This window comes from Muntiacus reevesi, chromosome 1, assembly GCF_963930625.1.
Source record: "Muntiacus reevesi chromosome 1, mMunRee1.1, whole genome shotgun sequence".
NCBI lineage: Eukaryota > Metazoa > Chordata > Mammalia > Artiodactyla > Cervidae > Muntiacus > Muntiacus reevesi.
The window spans coordinates 277,332,745-277,352,516 of NC_089249.1; the positions used below are offsets into that span (position 1 = coordinate 277,332,745).

Sequence of the window (19,772 nt, forward strand, 5' to 3'; positions counted from 1 at the left end):
GTGACTCTTTGGATATTGAAAACCACTATAGGAATCACTCAAAATGTGTTTTAATAGGTCTAGGTCAAAGATACACTTATAGCTAATGCACTATACACTAATAATAGTACACAAATAGCATATGCAAGATTAAAAATTCAGGCTTTTTGAAGCAAAAAATGCATTCTGAAAGGGGAGTAGGGTGAACTGTAATATAAAAATTTTGGAATTATATGGCGTATGTTCCATAACATCTCATTCTACAAAGTGATCTAAAAACTTAGCTCAAAGTTGTTTCTATTTTTCTATTAAGTAAAAAAAAGAGATAATTTTATACTAAATAATCTATGCTAAATGGTTCATAGTGAACTATTGAGTATGACTTAAAATAGCCAAGTTTATTAATGCTGTGTATATAATTTGTAAGGAAATCAATAATTACAGCCTAAACATAGTAACTTAGTTACTTATGGCCTAACTTATAGCCTAAAACATAGCAGTTTTAAGTGTTTACTCTAACTGTCCAGAAATTTAATCAGACTTAAAATGAGTTATTTTGACACTGTTTGAACTGTATGTCTTTGAAATAATTGGAGTCATGTTAGAACACAATTCCAGACACCAACATATGTGGTACAGTAAGGAATGAGACTCCCATTTAGTCCATTCAGCTTGTAAAATACTTCTGTGGAAACTGAGACTGGACTATGTCTTCTTTTTGAAGTTGAGTTGATCAAGGAAGATATTGAAGGCCCTGAAAGATTAGAAACCTAGAGATTTTATTAGCTGAGTAACCTTAAATATTCGATTTAACCAGTTCTTTTCAAACAATAAGATTTCAGGAGGTGCCATATATGCCTAAAAACCAAAGCCTGTGGTATACTTTTATATATTGCTGTTTGTTTACCCTTTTGTGTTTGACAGCATGTACATATAATATTAAGTTTAAATATATGCTTATATATTTATATTGGGCTGTATACCCAGTATAGTCTTAATGGTTTCAGAGAAGAATTCTGGGGATGCATAAATTATTTTCCTGTAGTTACCATTTTATTCTACTTATGAATAAAAATGCTATTAAGTTATTTAACTTGGGAGGAAGAAACCATTAGGCTGACTCAGTTTTCATACTGCAGGGAAAAAGCTATGGTATTTATATGCTAAAATTAGTGGGTCCATCAGAATGTCACCTCCTATATTTTGTGAAGACAAATACTTCACCAAAAGCCATTTCAATGGCCAGTGTAGCCTCTCTATTCTTCCGCTGGTCTTCACCAGCCTGGAATTTAAAGAGAAATATAGAAATATTTCAAATGTATATTTGTACACATTGTCCATTTGATTCTCTAATGAGATTAATCTATCTCCTTGCAATACATAGGGCAAATCTACTCATTACTGAGAGAGTGTCCTATTTTTCTCGGAGATGTTTGTTTGCACAAAATATCTATTTGTATTCATCCCCCTGGGGTGTTAAATTGACTGAGTAGCTGATAGGAGGGCTCTAGTTATTCAAATAAATTACACCATGTAGGCTAATTTTAAAAGAAAGCCCTCAGACTTAACCCTTTGCCTTATTTTGGTGTTCTAGCCAGAACAATTTATGTTCAACTACTCCTAGTTGTATTGATTCCTTCAATATTTTAAATTTCTGATAAATAGAAGTCCTGAATTATTTCAGTTGTGCTAGCCATAAGCTAGCAGACAGCATTTATGTTCTATTTCCCATTGGAAACAGAACAGTTAAGAAGCAGGAAAGGAAAGACCCAAAACATTAGAGGACATGTACCCAAAGGCAAGCTCTGTGCCTGACAACGGCTGAATAGTAGAGAAAGTTCTACCTGGATAGTGCAAAGAATATTTTTTTTTTCTGCTCCTTAATATGTTGGCAAAGCAGACAGAAAGATAAAGGTCATGATGTATAATATTAAATGCTGTGTTGGAAAGAAGGGATGACCTTTATTGAGGTAGTAAAAAAAAAAAGATGGGGGGTGAGACAGAAATACTCATATGCCACAGCCTGAAAAAAAGAACTGTATCCATGCCAGAAATGGACAGGAAGCGGTAGGGACCCCCAGCATGGAGAGAAAACAAAAGTCACATCAAACCAATAATCTACTTAACACAGGTTTATCTAATACTCTGTTTCCCCAGGAAAAATATAATATTTTGTTTTCTTTGAAATTCTAATCACTAAAAATGCTAGCTATTAATTTTTGCCAGAATATTCGTCCTGGTTGGAAATTAGCTAACAAGGTTGCAAGTTTGAAAGCGACATCTGAGTTTTGTGAATCCATGTAGAATTGCCCAACCTGCTGCAGGATCCTTGTCTGCCTTTGCTCCCTCTTGAACAGAATTTTGACCGAAGGCAAATGTATCTCAGACTCCGTCTCAAAAGGTGTAATTATGGAAACACCAGAGGAACCTCATTATATGCACATCTTTACCTATCATGTTGTCCTGGATCGTGCAACAGTGGAAAACATTTTAATGAGGCTTTAATTAAATCTGCAAAGATTTTTTTTTAATAATGTTATTTGGCTTTTAAAAATCATATTCATTATAGAAGATATGGAAATTATAGAAAGGTATAAAGAAGTAAATAAAAATCATCCATAATCCCTAGAAATATGGATGTATATGTACATCCTGTATGTGAAATATGTATTATACATATATACATACATTATTTTTGAAATATTTAGATCATAATGTATGCAGATTTTTAATATCCTCTTTTTAAAATACTGTATCTTGAGTATTTCTTCCAACTATAAAAATTATTGGCATGTGTGACTTTCAGTGCTTGCATAATATACGTATATTCCTGCCCATAGTGCTTTAAAAATAGCCATTTTGTCTATAGGTGAGTGAGTAAGTAAGCTTATGTGAATTCACATAGTAAGCTTATGTGAATGAGTGAATGCAGAAAAGCACTAACGGATATTCAAGGCAAACGAAAATGTCCCCATGCTTTGAAAATATTGTTAGTGAAGAATTCCCTGTGTATGTAATATGTACAGTAAGCTAAATAATAAAACCCAACTAGACAGTGATTCTGGGCGGAGGAAATGAATCCTAGGAGATCATACAGAATGAAAAAGGTGTTGAGATTTTCCAGAGCAGACACGTGCAAATATATTCCTTACTTGTATGTTCCGGTTGGCACTTTTAGAAAACTGAGGCATGTTTTTTCCTCTTTTTTCTTATGCATTATGATTTTTTTCATAAACGTTCACTATACCAAAAGTACAACCGGAACCTTCTGGCAATATTGTTTAGGCAAGGAATGTGGGCTGAAACTAAGAGGCATGACAGCTGTTAAGAATTCTGAATTTTGAGTGTTTCTCTCCTTTAAAATTAAAAATATAGATCTAATACTGAAACTTGTATTGATTGTATTGGGAAAATTTTAGGCCTTAAAAAAATCTCAAGGCCGAATTAAAAGTCAAATCTACAGGCGTGGTGTGTCCTTGTTACTGTACACTGTTCTCTGGACAGCATTTCTTTTTTAGCAGAAAGAGCCTTTAGTGTGTTTTATTCAGTTTGCTCCAAACTCTTCTCATTGTAGTCTTCATGCCCTAATATAAATCAATCTTTCTACTCAAAGGTCAGCATGAGCTTCTGTATTCCCAAGGCAGAAGGAGTATGACAAAAATACAATTTGTAGAGGGAAATCACTCCATGGCCCCAGATAGTTAAAGGTCTTCAGACACCTTCTGTGAAACAGAATAATTTCACAGTGGTTTTATGCTGACAAAAATGAATTACCTTTGGCATGTTTTATCAAACAAGGAGAATCAAGGGAACAAGGTTGCAAGTTAAAAAGACAATAGTGTGCTGGAAAGCTTATTAAAGTAAGAGTTGATAAACCATTTATGAGAAGAGTGAAATACAGGCTGGGCTTAGTGGTTAAAATTTAATTCCTTTGTTGTTCAAAATAGGACCCTCCTTTCATTCCCTAGTAAAGTCCCAATGATTTTAGTAGCATCTTAGCTAATTCCAAGCATTCTCAATGCAGTTTGCTGTTTTAAGGAAAACATGAGTCTTGTTTCTCTTTCCAGTCACTAAAAATTTATCGGTTTGTTATGATATATGAGTGGCTCACAAATTTTTATTTATTGAATTCATCTATCAAACGCAATTTTAAATACCCCCCAAGGCTCTGGGAAGCTGAGCGGATGCTCTTTTGAATTGGTTTCCTAATAACAGAGTAAATAGATGTGGATGATCATTTGTCACCTAGTCGGCCCTTGCGATATAGATCAGTGTGTATGGCAGTCACAAAAGTCATCTCCTAACTTCATTTTTTATATTTGTCTTATTTTCCTAAAAAACAAAAACAAGCAAAAAGCCGATTTCTGCTTCTGATCGTTTCCCAATCAGATGAATCCTATAGAAGGAAAAAGTAATAAAGTTGACTTCACTTGTGATCCTTGAGCTAGGTGCCATGATCTTGTGTTTTATGTCTCTGAGGCTAGTAGGACAGATATTGTGGGTTCAGTTCAGTCGCTCAGTTGTGTCTGACTCTTTGAGACTCCAGGCACGCCAGGCCTCCCTGTCCATCACCAACTCCCGAGTTTACCCAGACTCATGTCCGTTGAGTCGGTGACGCCATCCAGCCATCTCATCCTCTGTCGTCCCCTTCTCCTACTGCCCCCAATCCCTCCCTGCATCAGGGTCTTTTCCAATGAGTCAGCTCTTCACATCAGGTGGCCAGAGTATTGGAGTCTCAGCTTCAACATCAGTCCCTCCAACGAACACCCAGGACTGATCTCCTTTGGGATGGACTGGTTGGATCTCCTTGCAGTCCAAGGGACTCTCAAGAGTCTTCAACACCACAGTTCAAAAGCATCAATTCTTCAGCACTCAGCTTTCTTTATAGTCCAACTCACATATCCATATGTGACCACTGGAAAAACCATAGCCTTGACTAGATGGACCTTTGTTGACAAAAGTAATGTTTCTGCTTTTTAATATGCTATCTAGGTTGGTCATAACTTTCCTTCCAAGGAGTAAGCGTCTTTTAATTTCATGGCTGGAGTCACCGTCTGTGGGTTAGTAATAAGTCAACAGTCAGTAAGCCAAATCAGGTTTAACCAGAAGGGAAAGTGTCAGCTCTGCCTGAGTCATAAACCAAGATATGAAATTAAAAAAAAAAAAAAAAAAAAATGCTTTCATTTTTCATTCTTTGTATCCCTCTTATTACAGTTGTTGTTGCATGGTTATAACCTCATTAGCTTAGTTACTTGGCGTATTTTGTTAAATTGCTAATGAATATCCTATTTATTCTCCATGTACCATAGAAATCACAGAGCAATAAGCAGTAACAAGAACTATTTGTTTTAGGTGATGAAGTACTAGTGATTTCTGTGGAAAATGGGAGTTTATATTCTGAAAGATTACCAAGAGGTTCTTGATCATTTTAAAAATAAAATGCCTGCCGGAATTAAGATTCTATGTTTCTAAAAGTAGGGGTAGTTATTTTTTAATCCAATAATCTTAAAATATTTTTTTAAGTATGGGGTAGTTTTTCAAAGGATGTTTCTCTTGTTTACTTTGATCTCACCATATTTCTGAAAGTAAACCAGAGAAATTTCCATACTGGTGGTAGGGAATAGTGAGTGGTCCCAACTAAACAGAAAATTGTCTGTTGAGCCGTGAAATAGTTAATGCAAGCAAACAGCTAACAAACGTGGAGTTTAATTTGTAGTGCTTTAGATTTTCTTGTATTATGCTGCATATTTTTCTGACAGTCAGCTGCTCCTTTTCTTGTGTTTCCCAAATACCAAACCCACTTAGCCAAATAACTTAAAGACCTAGAGCATTTCTACATTTCTTAAGAAACAAAGTTTGAAGTGAGAAGAAGAAAGAACTGGCACTCACTGCAGTCTAAAATCATCAAGGAAATATTTTTTATCTTTACTAATGCAGTAGCCAAGAGTGGCATTTTTAAAACAGTATTCATTCCAGAATCATTTATTGAATATCTGCTGTGATGGGAACAGTACTAACTGCTGGTAATATGATAATGAATAAGAAATGAGAGGATTTTTTTGTTAATATAAAATCATATTTGTAGCTTGCTACTTGTCCCTTTTCAGATAATTTAAATGTACAAAAAAATTTTTTTAGAATACCTTAGAGAATTTTATTATACATGTAAGATATATTGCCAGTGGTAAGTGGAAATTATTAAAAAGGATAGAAAATAGAAAACTCACACTTTTTGCAACCAAAAACTGGTCATCATTCTTTAGGCCAGCATTGTGAAAATCACTGTAGTATATGTATGTATTGATTAATTTATTAGAGTCTTATACAGTTGTAAGAAAAAGACAAGCTAGGATAGGACAAAAAAGAAACTTGTTCAATTAGAGAGTAAATCTTGAGCACCTGTTCTCAGAAGACTACTACTTTAGAAAGAAGAAGATTAATCTAGTAAGGTTGACAGGTCCGAGGTGACTTCACAGAGAAGTTTTGGCTGGGGCAGAGCAGAGAGGGGAGCCTGGATCCAGCACCCTTAAAAGGCAGGCCCCCGGTCAGGCTGTCGCCTTCAAACCCCAGTTCAGCACCTGCAGCGGTGCGCCTTAGTACCAGACCGTCAGTTCCCTCATCTGAAATGAGTCCCTCATGGAGGCCAAATGTGTTCTGTAGTGTAACGTATCCAGTAAAGTGACCTGGTCATGCTAAGCTCTCAAAAAACATTAGCTGTTATTACTATTACTGTCTTCTGCAGTTTATAAAGTACTTCCTCATGTGTTATCTCTGTGAAGAGTAAGTAGGGTAATTATACATGCCAGTTTTCTAGGACTGTACCAGTTTATGGCTAGAATAAATGTTAATAACACCCCTTTCTTTCTCAAATGTGTCCCAGTTGGCAATTAAATCATCTGGTCCCTTAGCAGCAGGACCCAGAGTAGAGTGAGGAAATACTGTCCCGGAGCACATAGGTTGACAGAGCTGAGGAAAAGGAGTCACACCCGGGGAGTATCGAGGGGAGGCAGGCTCCCTTCAATCACAAGTCATTTGCACAAAGAGAGAGCATTTTCCTGCTCTAGACTCCATAGAGACTTCCCCCGTGGCTCAGACGGTAAAGCGTCTGCCTACAATGCGGGAGGCCTGGGTTCAATTCCTGGGTCGGGAAGATCCCCTGGAGAAGGCAATGGCACCCCACTCCAGTACTCTTGCCTGGAAGATCCCATGGACGGAGGAGCCTGCTAGGCTACAGTCCGTGGGGTCACAGAGTCAGACACGACTGAGCGACCTCACCTAGAGTATTTTTAATACCAAGTCCAAACAGATTTTTCTATTGAAGGCAGGGTTGAGGATTTACTCTGAAGAATAAGGGGTAGAGTCTTTCAACATGACAGTTACAGGGTGTTAAGCATCTCGGATGAGTAATTGTGGTAGGGAGGGAAAACGTGATGTTGACAAATACCATCAATGAATCAAATGACTTCGTGATTCACTGCTGAGAGAAGAATGAATCTAACTTTCTGGATTGATTGTCCTAAGACATGGTTTAATACTGAGATATTATTTTTTTAAAAGGTAAAGTATCAGGAGAAGAGAGAGAGCTCTGGTTTGGGCCTGTTGAGTTCAAAGTCGCATTGAATTGGGCGTTCAATCCAAGTGGAAATTTCCAGATGACAGTTATATACCTCTAGGATCTCGGTACTAGGAAATCTTCAGATTTCAGAGTCATTTGTCAAATGTAGCAGCTTAAACTTTGTGAATGTCTGAGATTACTTAACAGAAAGAGGTCTTCAGTTCAGTTCAGTCGCTCAGTCGTGTCCAACTCTTTGCGACCCCATGGACTGCATCACACCAGGCTTTCCCTGTCCATCACCAACTCCTGGAGCTTACTCAAACTCATGTCCATCGAGTCGGTGATGCCATCCAACCAACCATCTCATCCTCTGTCATCCCCTTCTCGTCCTGCCTCCAATCTTTCCCAGCATTAGGGTCTTTTCCAAGGAGTCAGCTCTTCCCATCAGGTGACCAAAGTATTGGAGCCTCAGCTTCAGCATCAGTCCTTCCAATGAACATTCAGAATTGATTTCCTTATGATGGACTGGTTGGATCTCCTTGCAGTCCAAGGGACTCTGAAGAGTCTTCTCCAACACCACAGTTCAAAAGCATCTATTTTTCAGCACTCAGCTTTCTTTATAGTTCAACTCTCACATCCATACATGACCAGTGGAAAAAGCATAGCTTCAACCATACAAACCTTTGTTGGCAAAGTAATATTTCTGCTTTTTGCTATGCTGTCTAGTTTGGTCATAACTTTCTTCCAAGGAGCAAGCGTCTTTTAATTTCATGGCTGCAGTCACCATCTGCAGTGATTTTGGAACCCAAGAAAATAAAGTCTGTCACCGTTTCCCTTGTTTCTCCATCTATTTGCCATGAAGTGATGGGACCAGAGGCCATGATCTTAGTTTTCTGAATGTTGAGTTTTAGGCCAGCTTTTTCACTCTCCTCTTTCACTTTCATCAAGAGGCTCTTTAGTTCTTCTTCAGTTTCTGCCATCAGGGTGGTGTCATCTGCATATCTGAGGTTATTTATATTTCTCCCAGCAGTCTTGATTCCAGTTTGTGCTTCATCCAGCCTTGCATTTTGCATGAGGTACTCTGCATATAAGTTAAATAAGCAAGGTGACAATACACAGCCTTGATGCACTCCTTTCCCGATTTGGAACCAGTCTGTTCCATGTCCAGTTCTAACTGTTGCTTCCTGACCTGCATACAGGTTTCTCAGGAGGCAGGTCAGGTGGTCTGGTTTTCCCATCTCTTTAAGAATTTTCCACAGTTTGTGGTGATCCACACAGTCAAAGGCTTTGGTGTAGTCAGTGAAGCAGAAGTAAAGTATGCCCAGGGTAGACCTCAGAAAACACCAGCATTTCCACATGTTGAGTGAAATAAGAGGAAGCAAAGATGACAGGTGAAGAGCTGGCAAGAACAGTATTAGAAGGAGAGTTTCTGAAGGGACTCTAAAAGTGCTCCATGCACCAATAGGTCAGGATGGAGAGTATGTTGGCTTTGGCAACTAGGAGCTTGTAGGTGACTCTTACTGTAGAGGAGTGGAGTAGGGAGTGGAAGCAGATACCTTCCGTTTAGGAAGAAAGAGGACGTGAGGAAGGATGAAGCAGCACATCATCCCACACTGTCCAATACAGTAGACTCTAACCACATGTGGTGATTGAAATCTGAATATAAATGAATTAAAAGTAAGCAAACAAAAATTAAGACTTGCCTGGTAGCTCAGTTGGTAAAGAATCCCCTGCAGTGCAGGAGTCTGCAGTTCGATGATCCCCTGGAGAAGGGAAAAGCTACCCACTTCAGTATTCTTGGGCTTCCCTAGTGACTCAGCTGGTAAAGAATCCGCCTGCAGTGCCAGAGACCTGGTTTCAATCCCTGGGTTGGGAAGATCCCCTGGAGAAGGGAAAGGCTACCCACTCCTGTATTCTGGCCTGGAGAATGCCGTGGACTCTATAGTCCATGGGGTCGCAAAGAGTTGCACACAACTCAGCGACTCTCCCTTCAGTTGTATTAGCTGCATTACAAGCACTCCATTGCCCCTTGCGTCTAGGAGCTGTCCTATTGGGAAGCACAGGTAAAGACTATTTCCATTATCACAGAAAACTCTTGCAGATGGTGCTGGAACTTGTTCCAGAAAGAGGGAAAATGGAAAAAACTTAAAAGACATAGTGTGTCAAAAGAGGTCTCTTCTCACCTCTATGACCACTCGAGATAAACACACGCAGAGTGTGTGTGTCTATAACCTGACTCATATCTTTGCAGAGAACTTGTGTCAGAGAAGGAAAGGAAGAGCAGATAGGAAAGGCCCTCAAAGGCTCAGAGAGGGCTGGTACCCAGAACGCTGGAGTGGGGATGATTCTTTCTCCAGAAATAGACTTGAGAAGCAAAAGAAAGAACAGACACAAGCTCTTTTGGCAAAATCAGGAAGCAGATCGTAAAGGTAGCCATGGTGACTTGTTGAGAAAATAGAGGGCTGTAAACGTAAAGGGGGCTTTTTTCCATATGACAGTCCCAGTACTTCAATAAGAAATAGAGCTGATTTTTAAAAGTTTTAGTAAACTGTAGATTGAAGCAGATGTATGATGCAACTGGAGTTTGTATCTTTGTCATTAGTAATTATAATAACTACAGTTTAATGATATGTAGTTTATGATATCTGTTGGACTGGGCGTTTTACATTAACTATCTCCGTTAAATCCACAGAACAATTTTAAAGGTAGCTGTTGTTTTCTCTTTGTAAAAGTTAAGTAACTGGCTTAAAGGCACAGAGTAGCTATTAAGTGTCAGGGGTTGGATTCGAACACTACCATGAAATGCAGACCAGACCCTGAGTAACAGCAATACAGAACAAGAGCAGAGAGCTGTAGCTACACATAGCAGCAGCCCCTAATCTAGCTGTAAAGGCAGGCTTCTTGGATACAAGTGACGCCTAAGGAACATCTGAAGGTTGAGGCCCTGGGGAGAGAAAATGTACTGGGAGGGAGAAACAGCATCTTCTTAGAGTTGACATTCAAGGAAGTAAAAGTCCAATGTGGCTATAGTATAAACTGAAAATAAAAAAGAGAATATTGAGAGATGACACTGGGGTAGAGACCATCCAACTTCCTCCATTTATAGTCTATTCCATCTGTTGTACTCAAGGTTAGATTTCCTAAGTCAAGATCTTAACATGACTAAGAAAAATGGTTGGCCTTTCCAGATTTCATCTATTTCAGACACCAGCAGAGAAGAAGGTGGTGGGGGGAACACTTTCATGGTTTATGTACAAGCGTGTAAGAGATAGCCATCTAGTGGTCTCCTGCGTGTAATCTCTAGAAGTGAGTTGCTGCTCTGGAAGCAGTGTTCTCACGAGGCCAGTGCATTTGTGTGCAGCCAACCCTATATAACATTGCTCACTTTTAATTTTCCTGACCCAGTGATCATTGTAAATGACCACTCCAGAGGAACCAAGTGCTGTGCCTTTGGTATTTTATCACAGCTTCTAGATTTTTACTGACAAACCTGAATAGCCATGCCTCGTTCTAAGCCTGTGTTCCTTCCTCACCGTTAGCCTAACGTCATGGACTCAAGTTTTAAAACTGTGTTCTTCATCTGTCCCTGAAATCTTGTTTTTAGTCGCTATGTAAAACGTTTCATTGCACAATAGCATATTGAGCTATTTATGTTTAGTGTGTGGGGCAGGTAAGTTTCTCAGTGATAGATTTAATTCTCTTCTGTGAGGCAGAATGCCACTGTAGCCTACCACAATCAGGTGCATTGTGATTTGCTCTGTTCATTTTACTGATACTGGTCCTAATACTTGGTAATTATTCTGTGATTGAAGATCTCACCTGGGAGAAGCTGCTTTCATGAGCAAGAATTGAAAGCCCACTTCAAATCATTAAACCAAGATTATTTGCAAATACACACCGATATATTTTAATAATATATTCTTTAGTGGAATGTATCCTGCTTAAACCAGTTATTATTTTTGTTTCCTGATGATCATAAAAGATTTTATAAATGTTATCTGATCATGCTATAAATGTAATTAAAGCTTAAGCAAAAGGACTCCACAATCATAAGTTTCATTAACAGTACTTAATATAGGGTGAGGAAAAGGAAGAAGTGTGGGTTACCTTGGGATTTGGGTTAGAAAAGCAGATTTATGATTTCATTGGAAATATAAATGTTTCCTATTCACACAGTTGACTGAATGGATTTGAAGCCATAATTGTAAATGATGAAGATTAAAATGCTTCATGAACCTTCCATACTTGTATTTTGAATCTGTCATAATATTTTATAAATAATTTGTTTTCATGAAGCTACATTATCATAACCATATTTACTTCTTAGTACAGGAAGACATGGAATAACGTTGCAGTGATGAATCATTCCAATGATACTAGTTTGTTAAAAATATTTTTTGCTAGAAACTGATTTAAAAATATTCTTTTGTCACAAAATTATTTTTCAGGAATTTGTTCATTTCTTGTTTAAAATGAACAACTGGAGCTACTTAGAGCAGCACAGCTAACAAAATAATAATAAAACTTTGGTTTTCCAGTTGCCAAGTGGATGTTATATTTTTTGTGTTTTATAGCACCTGCTCAGAAACATACATTTTATTTTTGTATATTGTACTTTAATAGGCTTTTAAAGACAACTTCAAAAAAAATAAAGACAACTTCAAAGGGTTTGCCTGTGAATACAGCTATTTTCTGATGTAACTGTTGATAATATTTTATTTTGAAAAACTGATGAATTCTGACTTCTAAATCAGTCTAACAGCCTTGTGAAAACCGTTATTGAAACATGCCATGCAGTCACATATGCATGATTTTGTTTCTACTATTTGCTAATAGCCGTTATTTAGTGTTATTGGCTGCTGAGATAACAGAAGGAAATGGGTGGTTTGTAAAATGAAATGTGAAGCATTATTATTTTTTCATTGTTCTAGAAAATCATTTTTTTTTCCTCCCCATGCTTCAGCATCTGAGAGCAACCGTCTCTCTCGCTTATTATCAGGAATCAAGAGATGATATTTTTAAGGTACAACGTTTTGTAAATTTTGAAGTCTTATCAACTCCCCACCCCTTCTCTCTCCTCTTTTTTCCGCAGGTGATTTCTATTCACTACTTTCCAAGCTGCTAGGAGAAAGGGAAGATGTTGTTCATGTGCATAAATATAATCCTACAGAAAAGGCAGAATCAGAGTCTGACCTGGTAGCTGAGATTGCAAACGTAGTCCAGAAGAAGGACCTTGGTCGGTCTGATACCAGAGAGAGTGCAGAACGTGAGAGGGGCAATGCTGTTCTTGTCAGAGACAGAATCCACAAATTCCACAGGCTAGTGTCTACCTTGAGGCCCGCAGAGAGCAGAGTTCTGTCATTACAGCAGCCCCCACCTGGTGAAGGCACCTGGGAGCCAGAACACACAGGAGGTGCGTTTAGGTGCTTCTTTTAAAGAATAAAATGTGATATACTACAATCCACGTTAGCAAAATCTGAAGGGAATAAAAATCAATGCATGAGAAAATTCACCGATGAAAAGAACTCACAGTTAGAAAAACATGATTCTATTTGGATTATCGGATACCACTTCCGTACGAGTTTTTGTTTTGGTCCAATCCTACATACGTTCCATTTCTGTTCAGTTGATGAGCCAGAATCTCCAGGACCCAAACTCTCTGGATCATATGGGGAAGGGTGGCATATAAAATTCAGGATAACCAATACTTAACCAAATTAACATTGGGAATAAACCAAAAATTCAAACCTAATACATAAAGTTCCAGTGTGTGAAATGGTTATATACTACCTTCCTTTAAGGTAATTTAATTCCTCTCAGAGGAATCCTACACTTCCAACATTCTTATCTAATTGACTTGTAAAATGTAACCCTTTTTATGACTTTGATTTCTTAAGTTCCATGATCAATTTATCATCTTAATTGGAAAGCTGAGTGATTATATCTGAAGGGACCTCCGGCAAGTCAGTAACTATCAGATTCATCTTCTAACCAGGATTGGCTTCTGTAATTGGAGGACAGTACCTTATTCCCTTCAGGTTTCTGTACCAGCAAGCTATGGATGCCTCATCTTTGTCTTTGTGTTGTGGCTTCTGTGATATTGATCGTGTTTCATGTTACTTGCTAATGTGGAAAGCCAGATCATACAGCATGTGGAGATAATCTCCAGAAAAGTAACGGGTGTGCGTGCATGGCAGCAGTCCCTGCGTGGGCTGGAATGGCACAGGCTGCCAGCTTGATGTTTTCAAATACAGCTTTGCAGGAAGCCATAAATTATTCAACACCCAACTGATTTTTATTTATAATTGAAAAACAAATTAGCATGCAGTGCCTCTTTCTCACACACAAGTTTCAAGCATTGTCCATTAGGACTAGCCTAATAGTCTCTATGAGGTGTTAACTGGAACCCAGATTTTTACCTCTTCATATTTAAATAGGGTCAGCCCTGCTCTAACTCCTTCTAAATTTACCTAATAAAACTGTTTCTAAAGAGGTGGCCCCTGAACCTCCCCTTGCATCAGAATCACCTAGGATATGGTTGTGAAAAATCTAGACTTCTGAATCCTACTGAAGAACAGCTGAGTTGATATCTCTGAGCACAGTGTCTAGGAACCTGCAGTTGATGATGCCCTTATCCATTTCATAGACAGACTGGATTGTCTGTCTGAACCTCTGTATTAAAGACAGTAAATTGTAACCTGAACAATGCATAAATATAAAAGGGCTTCTTTGGTGAGAATACAAGTCTGTTCAAGTTCGAAATGTTAGCCTTACAGCATGCTTTATTCATGACTTATCTTTTCTAAATCTTTTTTACTGAAGTGACATTGGTTTATAACGTTATAAGTTTCGTGTGTGCAGCCTTAGATTTCTGTCTCTGTGTACCCTTCAGTGTGCCCAGCACCAAAAATTTAGTTTCTGGTTGTCTATGACTTGCCTTTGTTACTCTTCAGTTTGAAATAACGTCATGATCGTTTATAGACATCCTGAGTGTCAGTGTGAAAATCATAGTTTGACTTAAGGAATTATATTCCTAAGACCTACTAAGTTTTTCTAAGAAAGAAATACTTAAAACACTCAAAATACAGTTACTGGCCAAGTCTCCATCTTCCTTTCGAGGTGGTAAAAATGACAGTGCCCAGAAGAAAGATGTTTCTCCAAGACCTGGTTCAGGAAGTTTCCTTTCATTTTAAGTATGTGGGTGAATGTCACTGAAATAAAGCATTGAGTTAGAGAAACATACAATACAAATTCTAGTTACAGGAAGAAAATGTGCATGTATTTTCTTTCTGAAATGATTTATTTTAGTGTTATTTCACTACTCTGATTCCAAGTTTTTATAAAATTAAATGCAAAATAGCAAAGCCCATATTTAGATAAGCTACTTCTAAAAAATCTTTTCAATTTTCTTTCACTTTTTACTACAGCACAATGTAATATCTGACTTTAATTGAAGAAAACACTTAGTAAATGGTATAATAAGTTAACAGTAATTATGATTAGAGCTGCTATTGTTAGTGTCATGTTGGACTAAGATTTCAAAACTTTAAACACCAAAGTAGTAGAACTAAATATTAATTATTTTAGCTTAAGCAGCATCCATGAGAGAATTTTCTTAGAATATGTAGGAAAGCTGCAAAAGTCGACGCTCTAAGTTGATTAACAAAATGTAACTTAGCAGTGTTCTGTCATAATGAGAATTTGTGGCTCTTCAAATTACTGGTCACTTACATTGATCTGGCTTGATGTTTTCCCATAATAATGATGTACAGTGTGACAGTGTGTGGCCTAGTAAATTGAGAAGCAAACACACCCCTTTTTGCTCTTAGTGTCCTTTGGTTCCTACCATTAGTTTGATGTATGTATTAAGGCAGCATTAATAGAGAAGAAAGAAAATCACAGTCTCTTTTCTAGTTGCCTTCTGGAAACTAGACTCATTGAAAAATAAATTTAAAACTACCAATAGCTAATCTCTTCCTGTTAAATTTGATGGGACTGCTGTTTGCTAGCATATGGAACCCTGATTTGACATATGCTGTACACCTTTGGTGGGCTTCCCTGTGTCTCAGAGGGTAAAGCGTCTGCCTGCAATGCGGGAGACCTGGGTTCGATCCCTGGGTCGGGAAGATCCCCTGGAGAAGGAAATGGCAACCCACTCCAGTACTCTTGCCTGAAAAGCTCCACGGACTGTCTTCTGAGGAGCCTGGTAGCCGACAGTCCATGGACTGGCAAAGAGTCAGACACGACTGAAAAGCGTCCGCCTGTACACCTTTGGACATCAGAAAATACATAGACATTTGTATGAGACCGCCCACAAGATGAGAGAATGTGCAGTCTTTAAATATTGTCATGGTGCATTTAAATTTTACTTAATTTCTATGGACAATTTTTCCTTGACTCAGAAGCCATACTTTTAACTTATTTCAGTCGTATGCTGACTCTAGGTTCAAGTTTTATAGAATTCCCAGGGTGAAATGAAGCATTCACTAGGCTGAATTTTCATCTCTGGAGGAGAGGAGCATAATGAAAGCAAAAATCTGTGATAAGATCATTTATAGAGGAAGAAACCCATTTATAGAAGCATAGGAAGGATGCATGCCATGTATCCAAAATGCCACAGTTCAGTCAACCAGCATTCAAACCCAGGCAGATTTGCTCAAAGTCTTGGTTTTTAATTACTTCATTACTCTGTCTCACAATAAAATAATAGACAGGCTGTTTTTTTCCAACCTTCCCACCATCTTTTCTACAATTTTAATAACTCTTAGGTGTAGATTGCCTTTGATCATACTTTCTGAATCAATATCCAAACAATTTGACTAAGGTTGAATATTCACTTGCAGTTAAATTTTTAAAAGAAAAAGCAGTCTGCTAATACTTTGAGCCCCTAATTATATCTTAACTCTCTTACTTCACTCCCACTAAATTAGACTTTATAATTAATTCTTGTTTTCTTTCTCACTTAAGTATAAATATTTCTCTTATAGTCTTAATTATAGTTATTGCTGGCACTTGATGAATAACAATCCCTGACCAAAATAAGGCATCTTTTCATCACTAAATGCGAATCTACTTGTGTAGAAAAAGCAACAATTTTATTTTATTCTTGTTGAAATCTACTGATTCCTCTAGGGTCTTCTCCTTAAAATTACATATAAAGAGCTTTGTTACAGTAAAGTTAAGTCGTAGCCTAGGTTTGACATTATATTTTTTCCTCAAATTTTTTCATCTAATTCTGTTAGTCATGTGTACACAGATAAAGGAATGCCCTTTTAAATGCTTATTAATAGTTTCATATGAAAGCATTGATTGCTAACATTAATCTTTCCTGGAAAGATATAATTCATTAATCTGCTTAGTGAGTTATTGATAGTTTTGGTTTTATTTATTTATTTATTTTTTTTATTTTTCAGTGGATTTTGTCATACATTGATATGAATCAGCCATAGAGTTACACATATTCCCCATCCCGGTCCCCCATCCCACCTCCCTCTCCACCCGATTCCTCTGGGTCTTCCCAGCCCACCAGGCCCGAGCACCTGACTCATGCATCCCACCTGGGCTGGTGGTCTGTTTCACCACAGATAATATACATGTTGTTCTTTCGAAACATCCCACCCTCACCTTCTCCCACAGAGTTCAGAAGTCTGTTCTGTATTTCTGTGTCTCTTTTTCTGTTTTGCATATAGGGTTATCGCCACCATCTTTCTAAATTCCATATATATGTGTCAGTATACTGTAATATTCTTTATCTTTCTGGCTTACTTCACTCTGTATAATGGGCTCCAGTTTCATCCATCTCATTAGAACTGATTCAAATGAATTCTTTTTAACAGCTGAGTAATATTCCATGGTGTATATGTACCACAGCTTCCTTATCCATTCATCTGTGGATAGGCATCTAGGTTGCTTCCATGTCCTGGCTATTATAAACAGTGCTGCGATGAACATTGGGGTGCACGTGTCTCTTTCAGATCTGGATTCCTCAGTGTGTATGCCCAGAAGTGGGATTGCTGGGTCATATGGCAGTTCTATTTCCAGTTTTTTAAGAAATCTCCACACTGTTCTTCATAGTGGCTGTACTAGTTTGCATTCCCACCAACAGTGTAAGAGGGTTCCCTTTTCTCCACACCCTCTCCAGCATTTATTGCTTGTAGACTTTTGGATAGCAGCCATCCTGACTGGCGTGTAATGGTACCTCGTTGTGGTTTTGATTTGTATTTCTCTGATGATGAGTGATGTTGAGCATCTTTTCATGTGTTTGTTAGCCATCTGTATGTCTTCTTTGGAGAAATGTCTGTTTAGTTCTTTGGCCCATTTTTTGATTGGGTCATTTATTTTTCTGGAGTTGAGCTTCAGGAGTTGCTTGTATATTTTTGAGATTAATCCTTTGTCTGTTTCCTCATTTGCTATTATTTTCTCCCAATCTGAGGGCTGTCTTTTCACCTTACTTATAGTTTCCTTTGTTGTGCAAAAGCTTTTAAGTTTCATTAGGTCCCATTTGTTTATTTTTGCTTTTATTTCCAATATTCTGGGAGGTGGGTCATAGAAGATCTTGCTGTGATTTATGTCGGAGAGTGTTTTGCCTATGTTCTCCTCTAGGAGTTTTATAGTTTCTGGTCTTACATTTAGATCTTTAATCCATTTTGAGTTTATTTTTGTGTATGGTGTTAGAAAGTGTTCTAGTTTCATTCTTTTACAAGTGATTGACCAATTTTCCCAGCACCACTTGTTAAAGAGATTGTCTTTTTTCCATTGTATATCCTTGCCTCCTTTGTCAAAGATAAGGTGTCCATAGGTTGGTGGATTTATCTCTGGGCTTTCTATTCTGTTCCATTGATCTATATTTCTGTCTTTGTGCCAGTACCATACTGTCTTGATGACTGTGGCTTTGTAGTAGAGTCTGAAGTCAGGCAGGTTGATTCCTCCAATTCCATTCTTCTTTCTCAAGATTACTTTGGCTATTCGAGGTTTTTTGTATTTCCATACAAATTGTGAAATTATTTGTTCTAGTTCTGTGAAAAATACCGTTGGTAGCTTGATAGGGATTGCATTGAATCTATAGACTGCTTTGGGTAGAATAGCCATTTTGACAATATTGATTCTTCCAATCCATGAACACGGTATGTTTCTCCATCTGTTTGTGTCCTCTTTGATTTGATAGTTTTAGTTTTAATGTTAAATTTTTTCTGAAAGTAACTTTTTAAAAATATGTGGTAGAATATGAGGCTGTACATTTACCTTTATTTATAATGAATGCAAGGATTCTTCTGAAATAGCCCTCTCATTTGACATCTGAATTTAGCGCAGCTGACACTTGGAGTTGGGAATGGCGTGCCCAAGGTCATATGTAAGAAATGTGTATTTAATTTTCAAATTAGGACTGTCAGTTTACAACATTAGTCATATATGCTAATGAATTACTTCTTAAGTAAAATCTAAGAGGAATCTGAACTCGAATTTCTAACTTTTCCATGATTGAAAATGTCAAGTTTAACTTAGAACACAAATATATTTTATCAGACAGTTTTTAATAAGGATTTGAAATATTTTTGAGGGTTAGAAAATAATCACCCTTGCTATTGATGATCAAAGTCAGGCCCAAGCCTATCACTCTTCTATAAGTAGAGAAAATGACCTGGGATTCTGTCCGAGCATCCTATAATTCCCTTGTAAAGATGGGCAGGGATATTTATGCTGTGAAATATTTATGCTTGTGAAAGCATAAATATTCATTCCATATGCATACACCACTAGTCCTCCATGACTGCTTTGATTCTTAATCACTTTATCTTAAAGAGAACAGCCTTAAACTGTGTAATAATGAAAAAAGATGATGACACTGGAAGCAGAAACAGCAGTTCACAGAGCTAGTGTTCACATAAGAAAATGTGAACTCAGTTTTTCTTTAACTGTTTGGGAATTTGTAATTAACACAGAGACCTAGGTTTTCAGGTCCTGGAAGTTTTGAGGTCTTAGCTAGGTAATCTTAATGAATGTGCAGTGATATTTTTAATGAAATTTAAAGTAATTTAATATAATTTCTCTGAATGTTCTTGCCTTGTACAAGATTGTTCTTCTTTGCACAGACTCAGTTCTGAAAGAGCAAGTTTCTCACATTGTTAACCCTCATGTATTTCCTCACATATCACCTTTACTGTTTTGAAAATTTACCAAAAGTGTATAAATGTACCCTAGATAGTTATCCTACTTTTTCATCTTGAAAGTTTCCAACCAA

At 37.5% G+C, this 19,772-nt stretch overlaps 1 protein-coding gene across 10 annotated transcripts in view; it reads left to right on the forward strand.

Annotated features, from left to right (window-relative positions):
- The window catches only part of PAM (peptidylglycine alpha-amidating monooxygenase), a 311,728-nt gene that overhangs the window by 244,749 nt on the left and 47,207 nt on the right, over positions 1-19,772 (forward strand). For 6 of the 10 annotated variants that reach the window (XM_065920039.1, XM_065920234.1, XM_065919968.1 and 3 more), the window contains exon 16: positions 12,627-12,947. The exons of the other annotated variants lie outside the window; for them this stretch is intronic. In XM_065920039.1, coding sequence (XP_065776111.1) covers positions 12,627-12,947 — 321 coding nt within the window. The remainder of the gene's footprint in view (positions 1-12,626; positions 12,948-19,772) is intronic. 10 annotated transcript variants of the gene reach the window in all.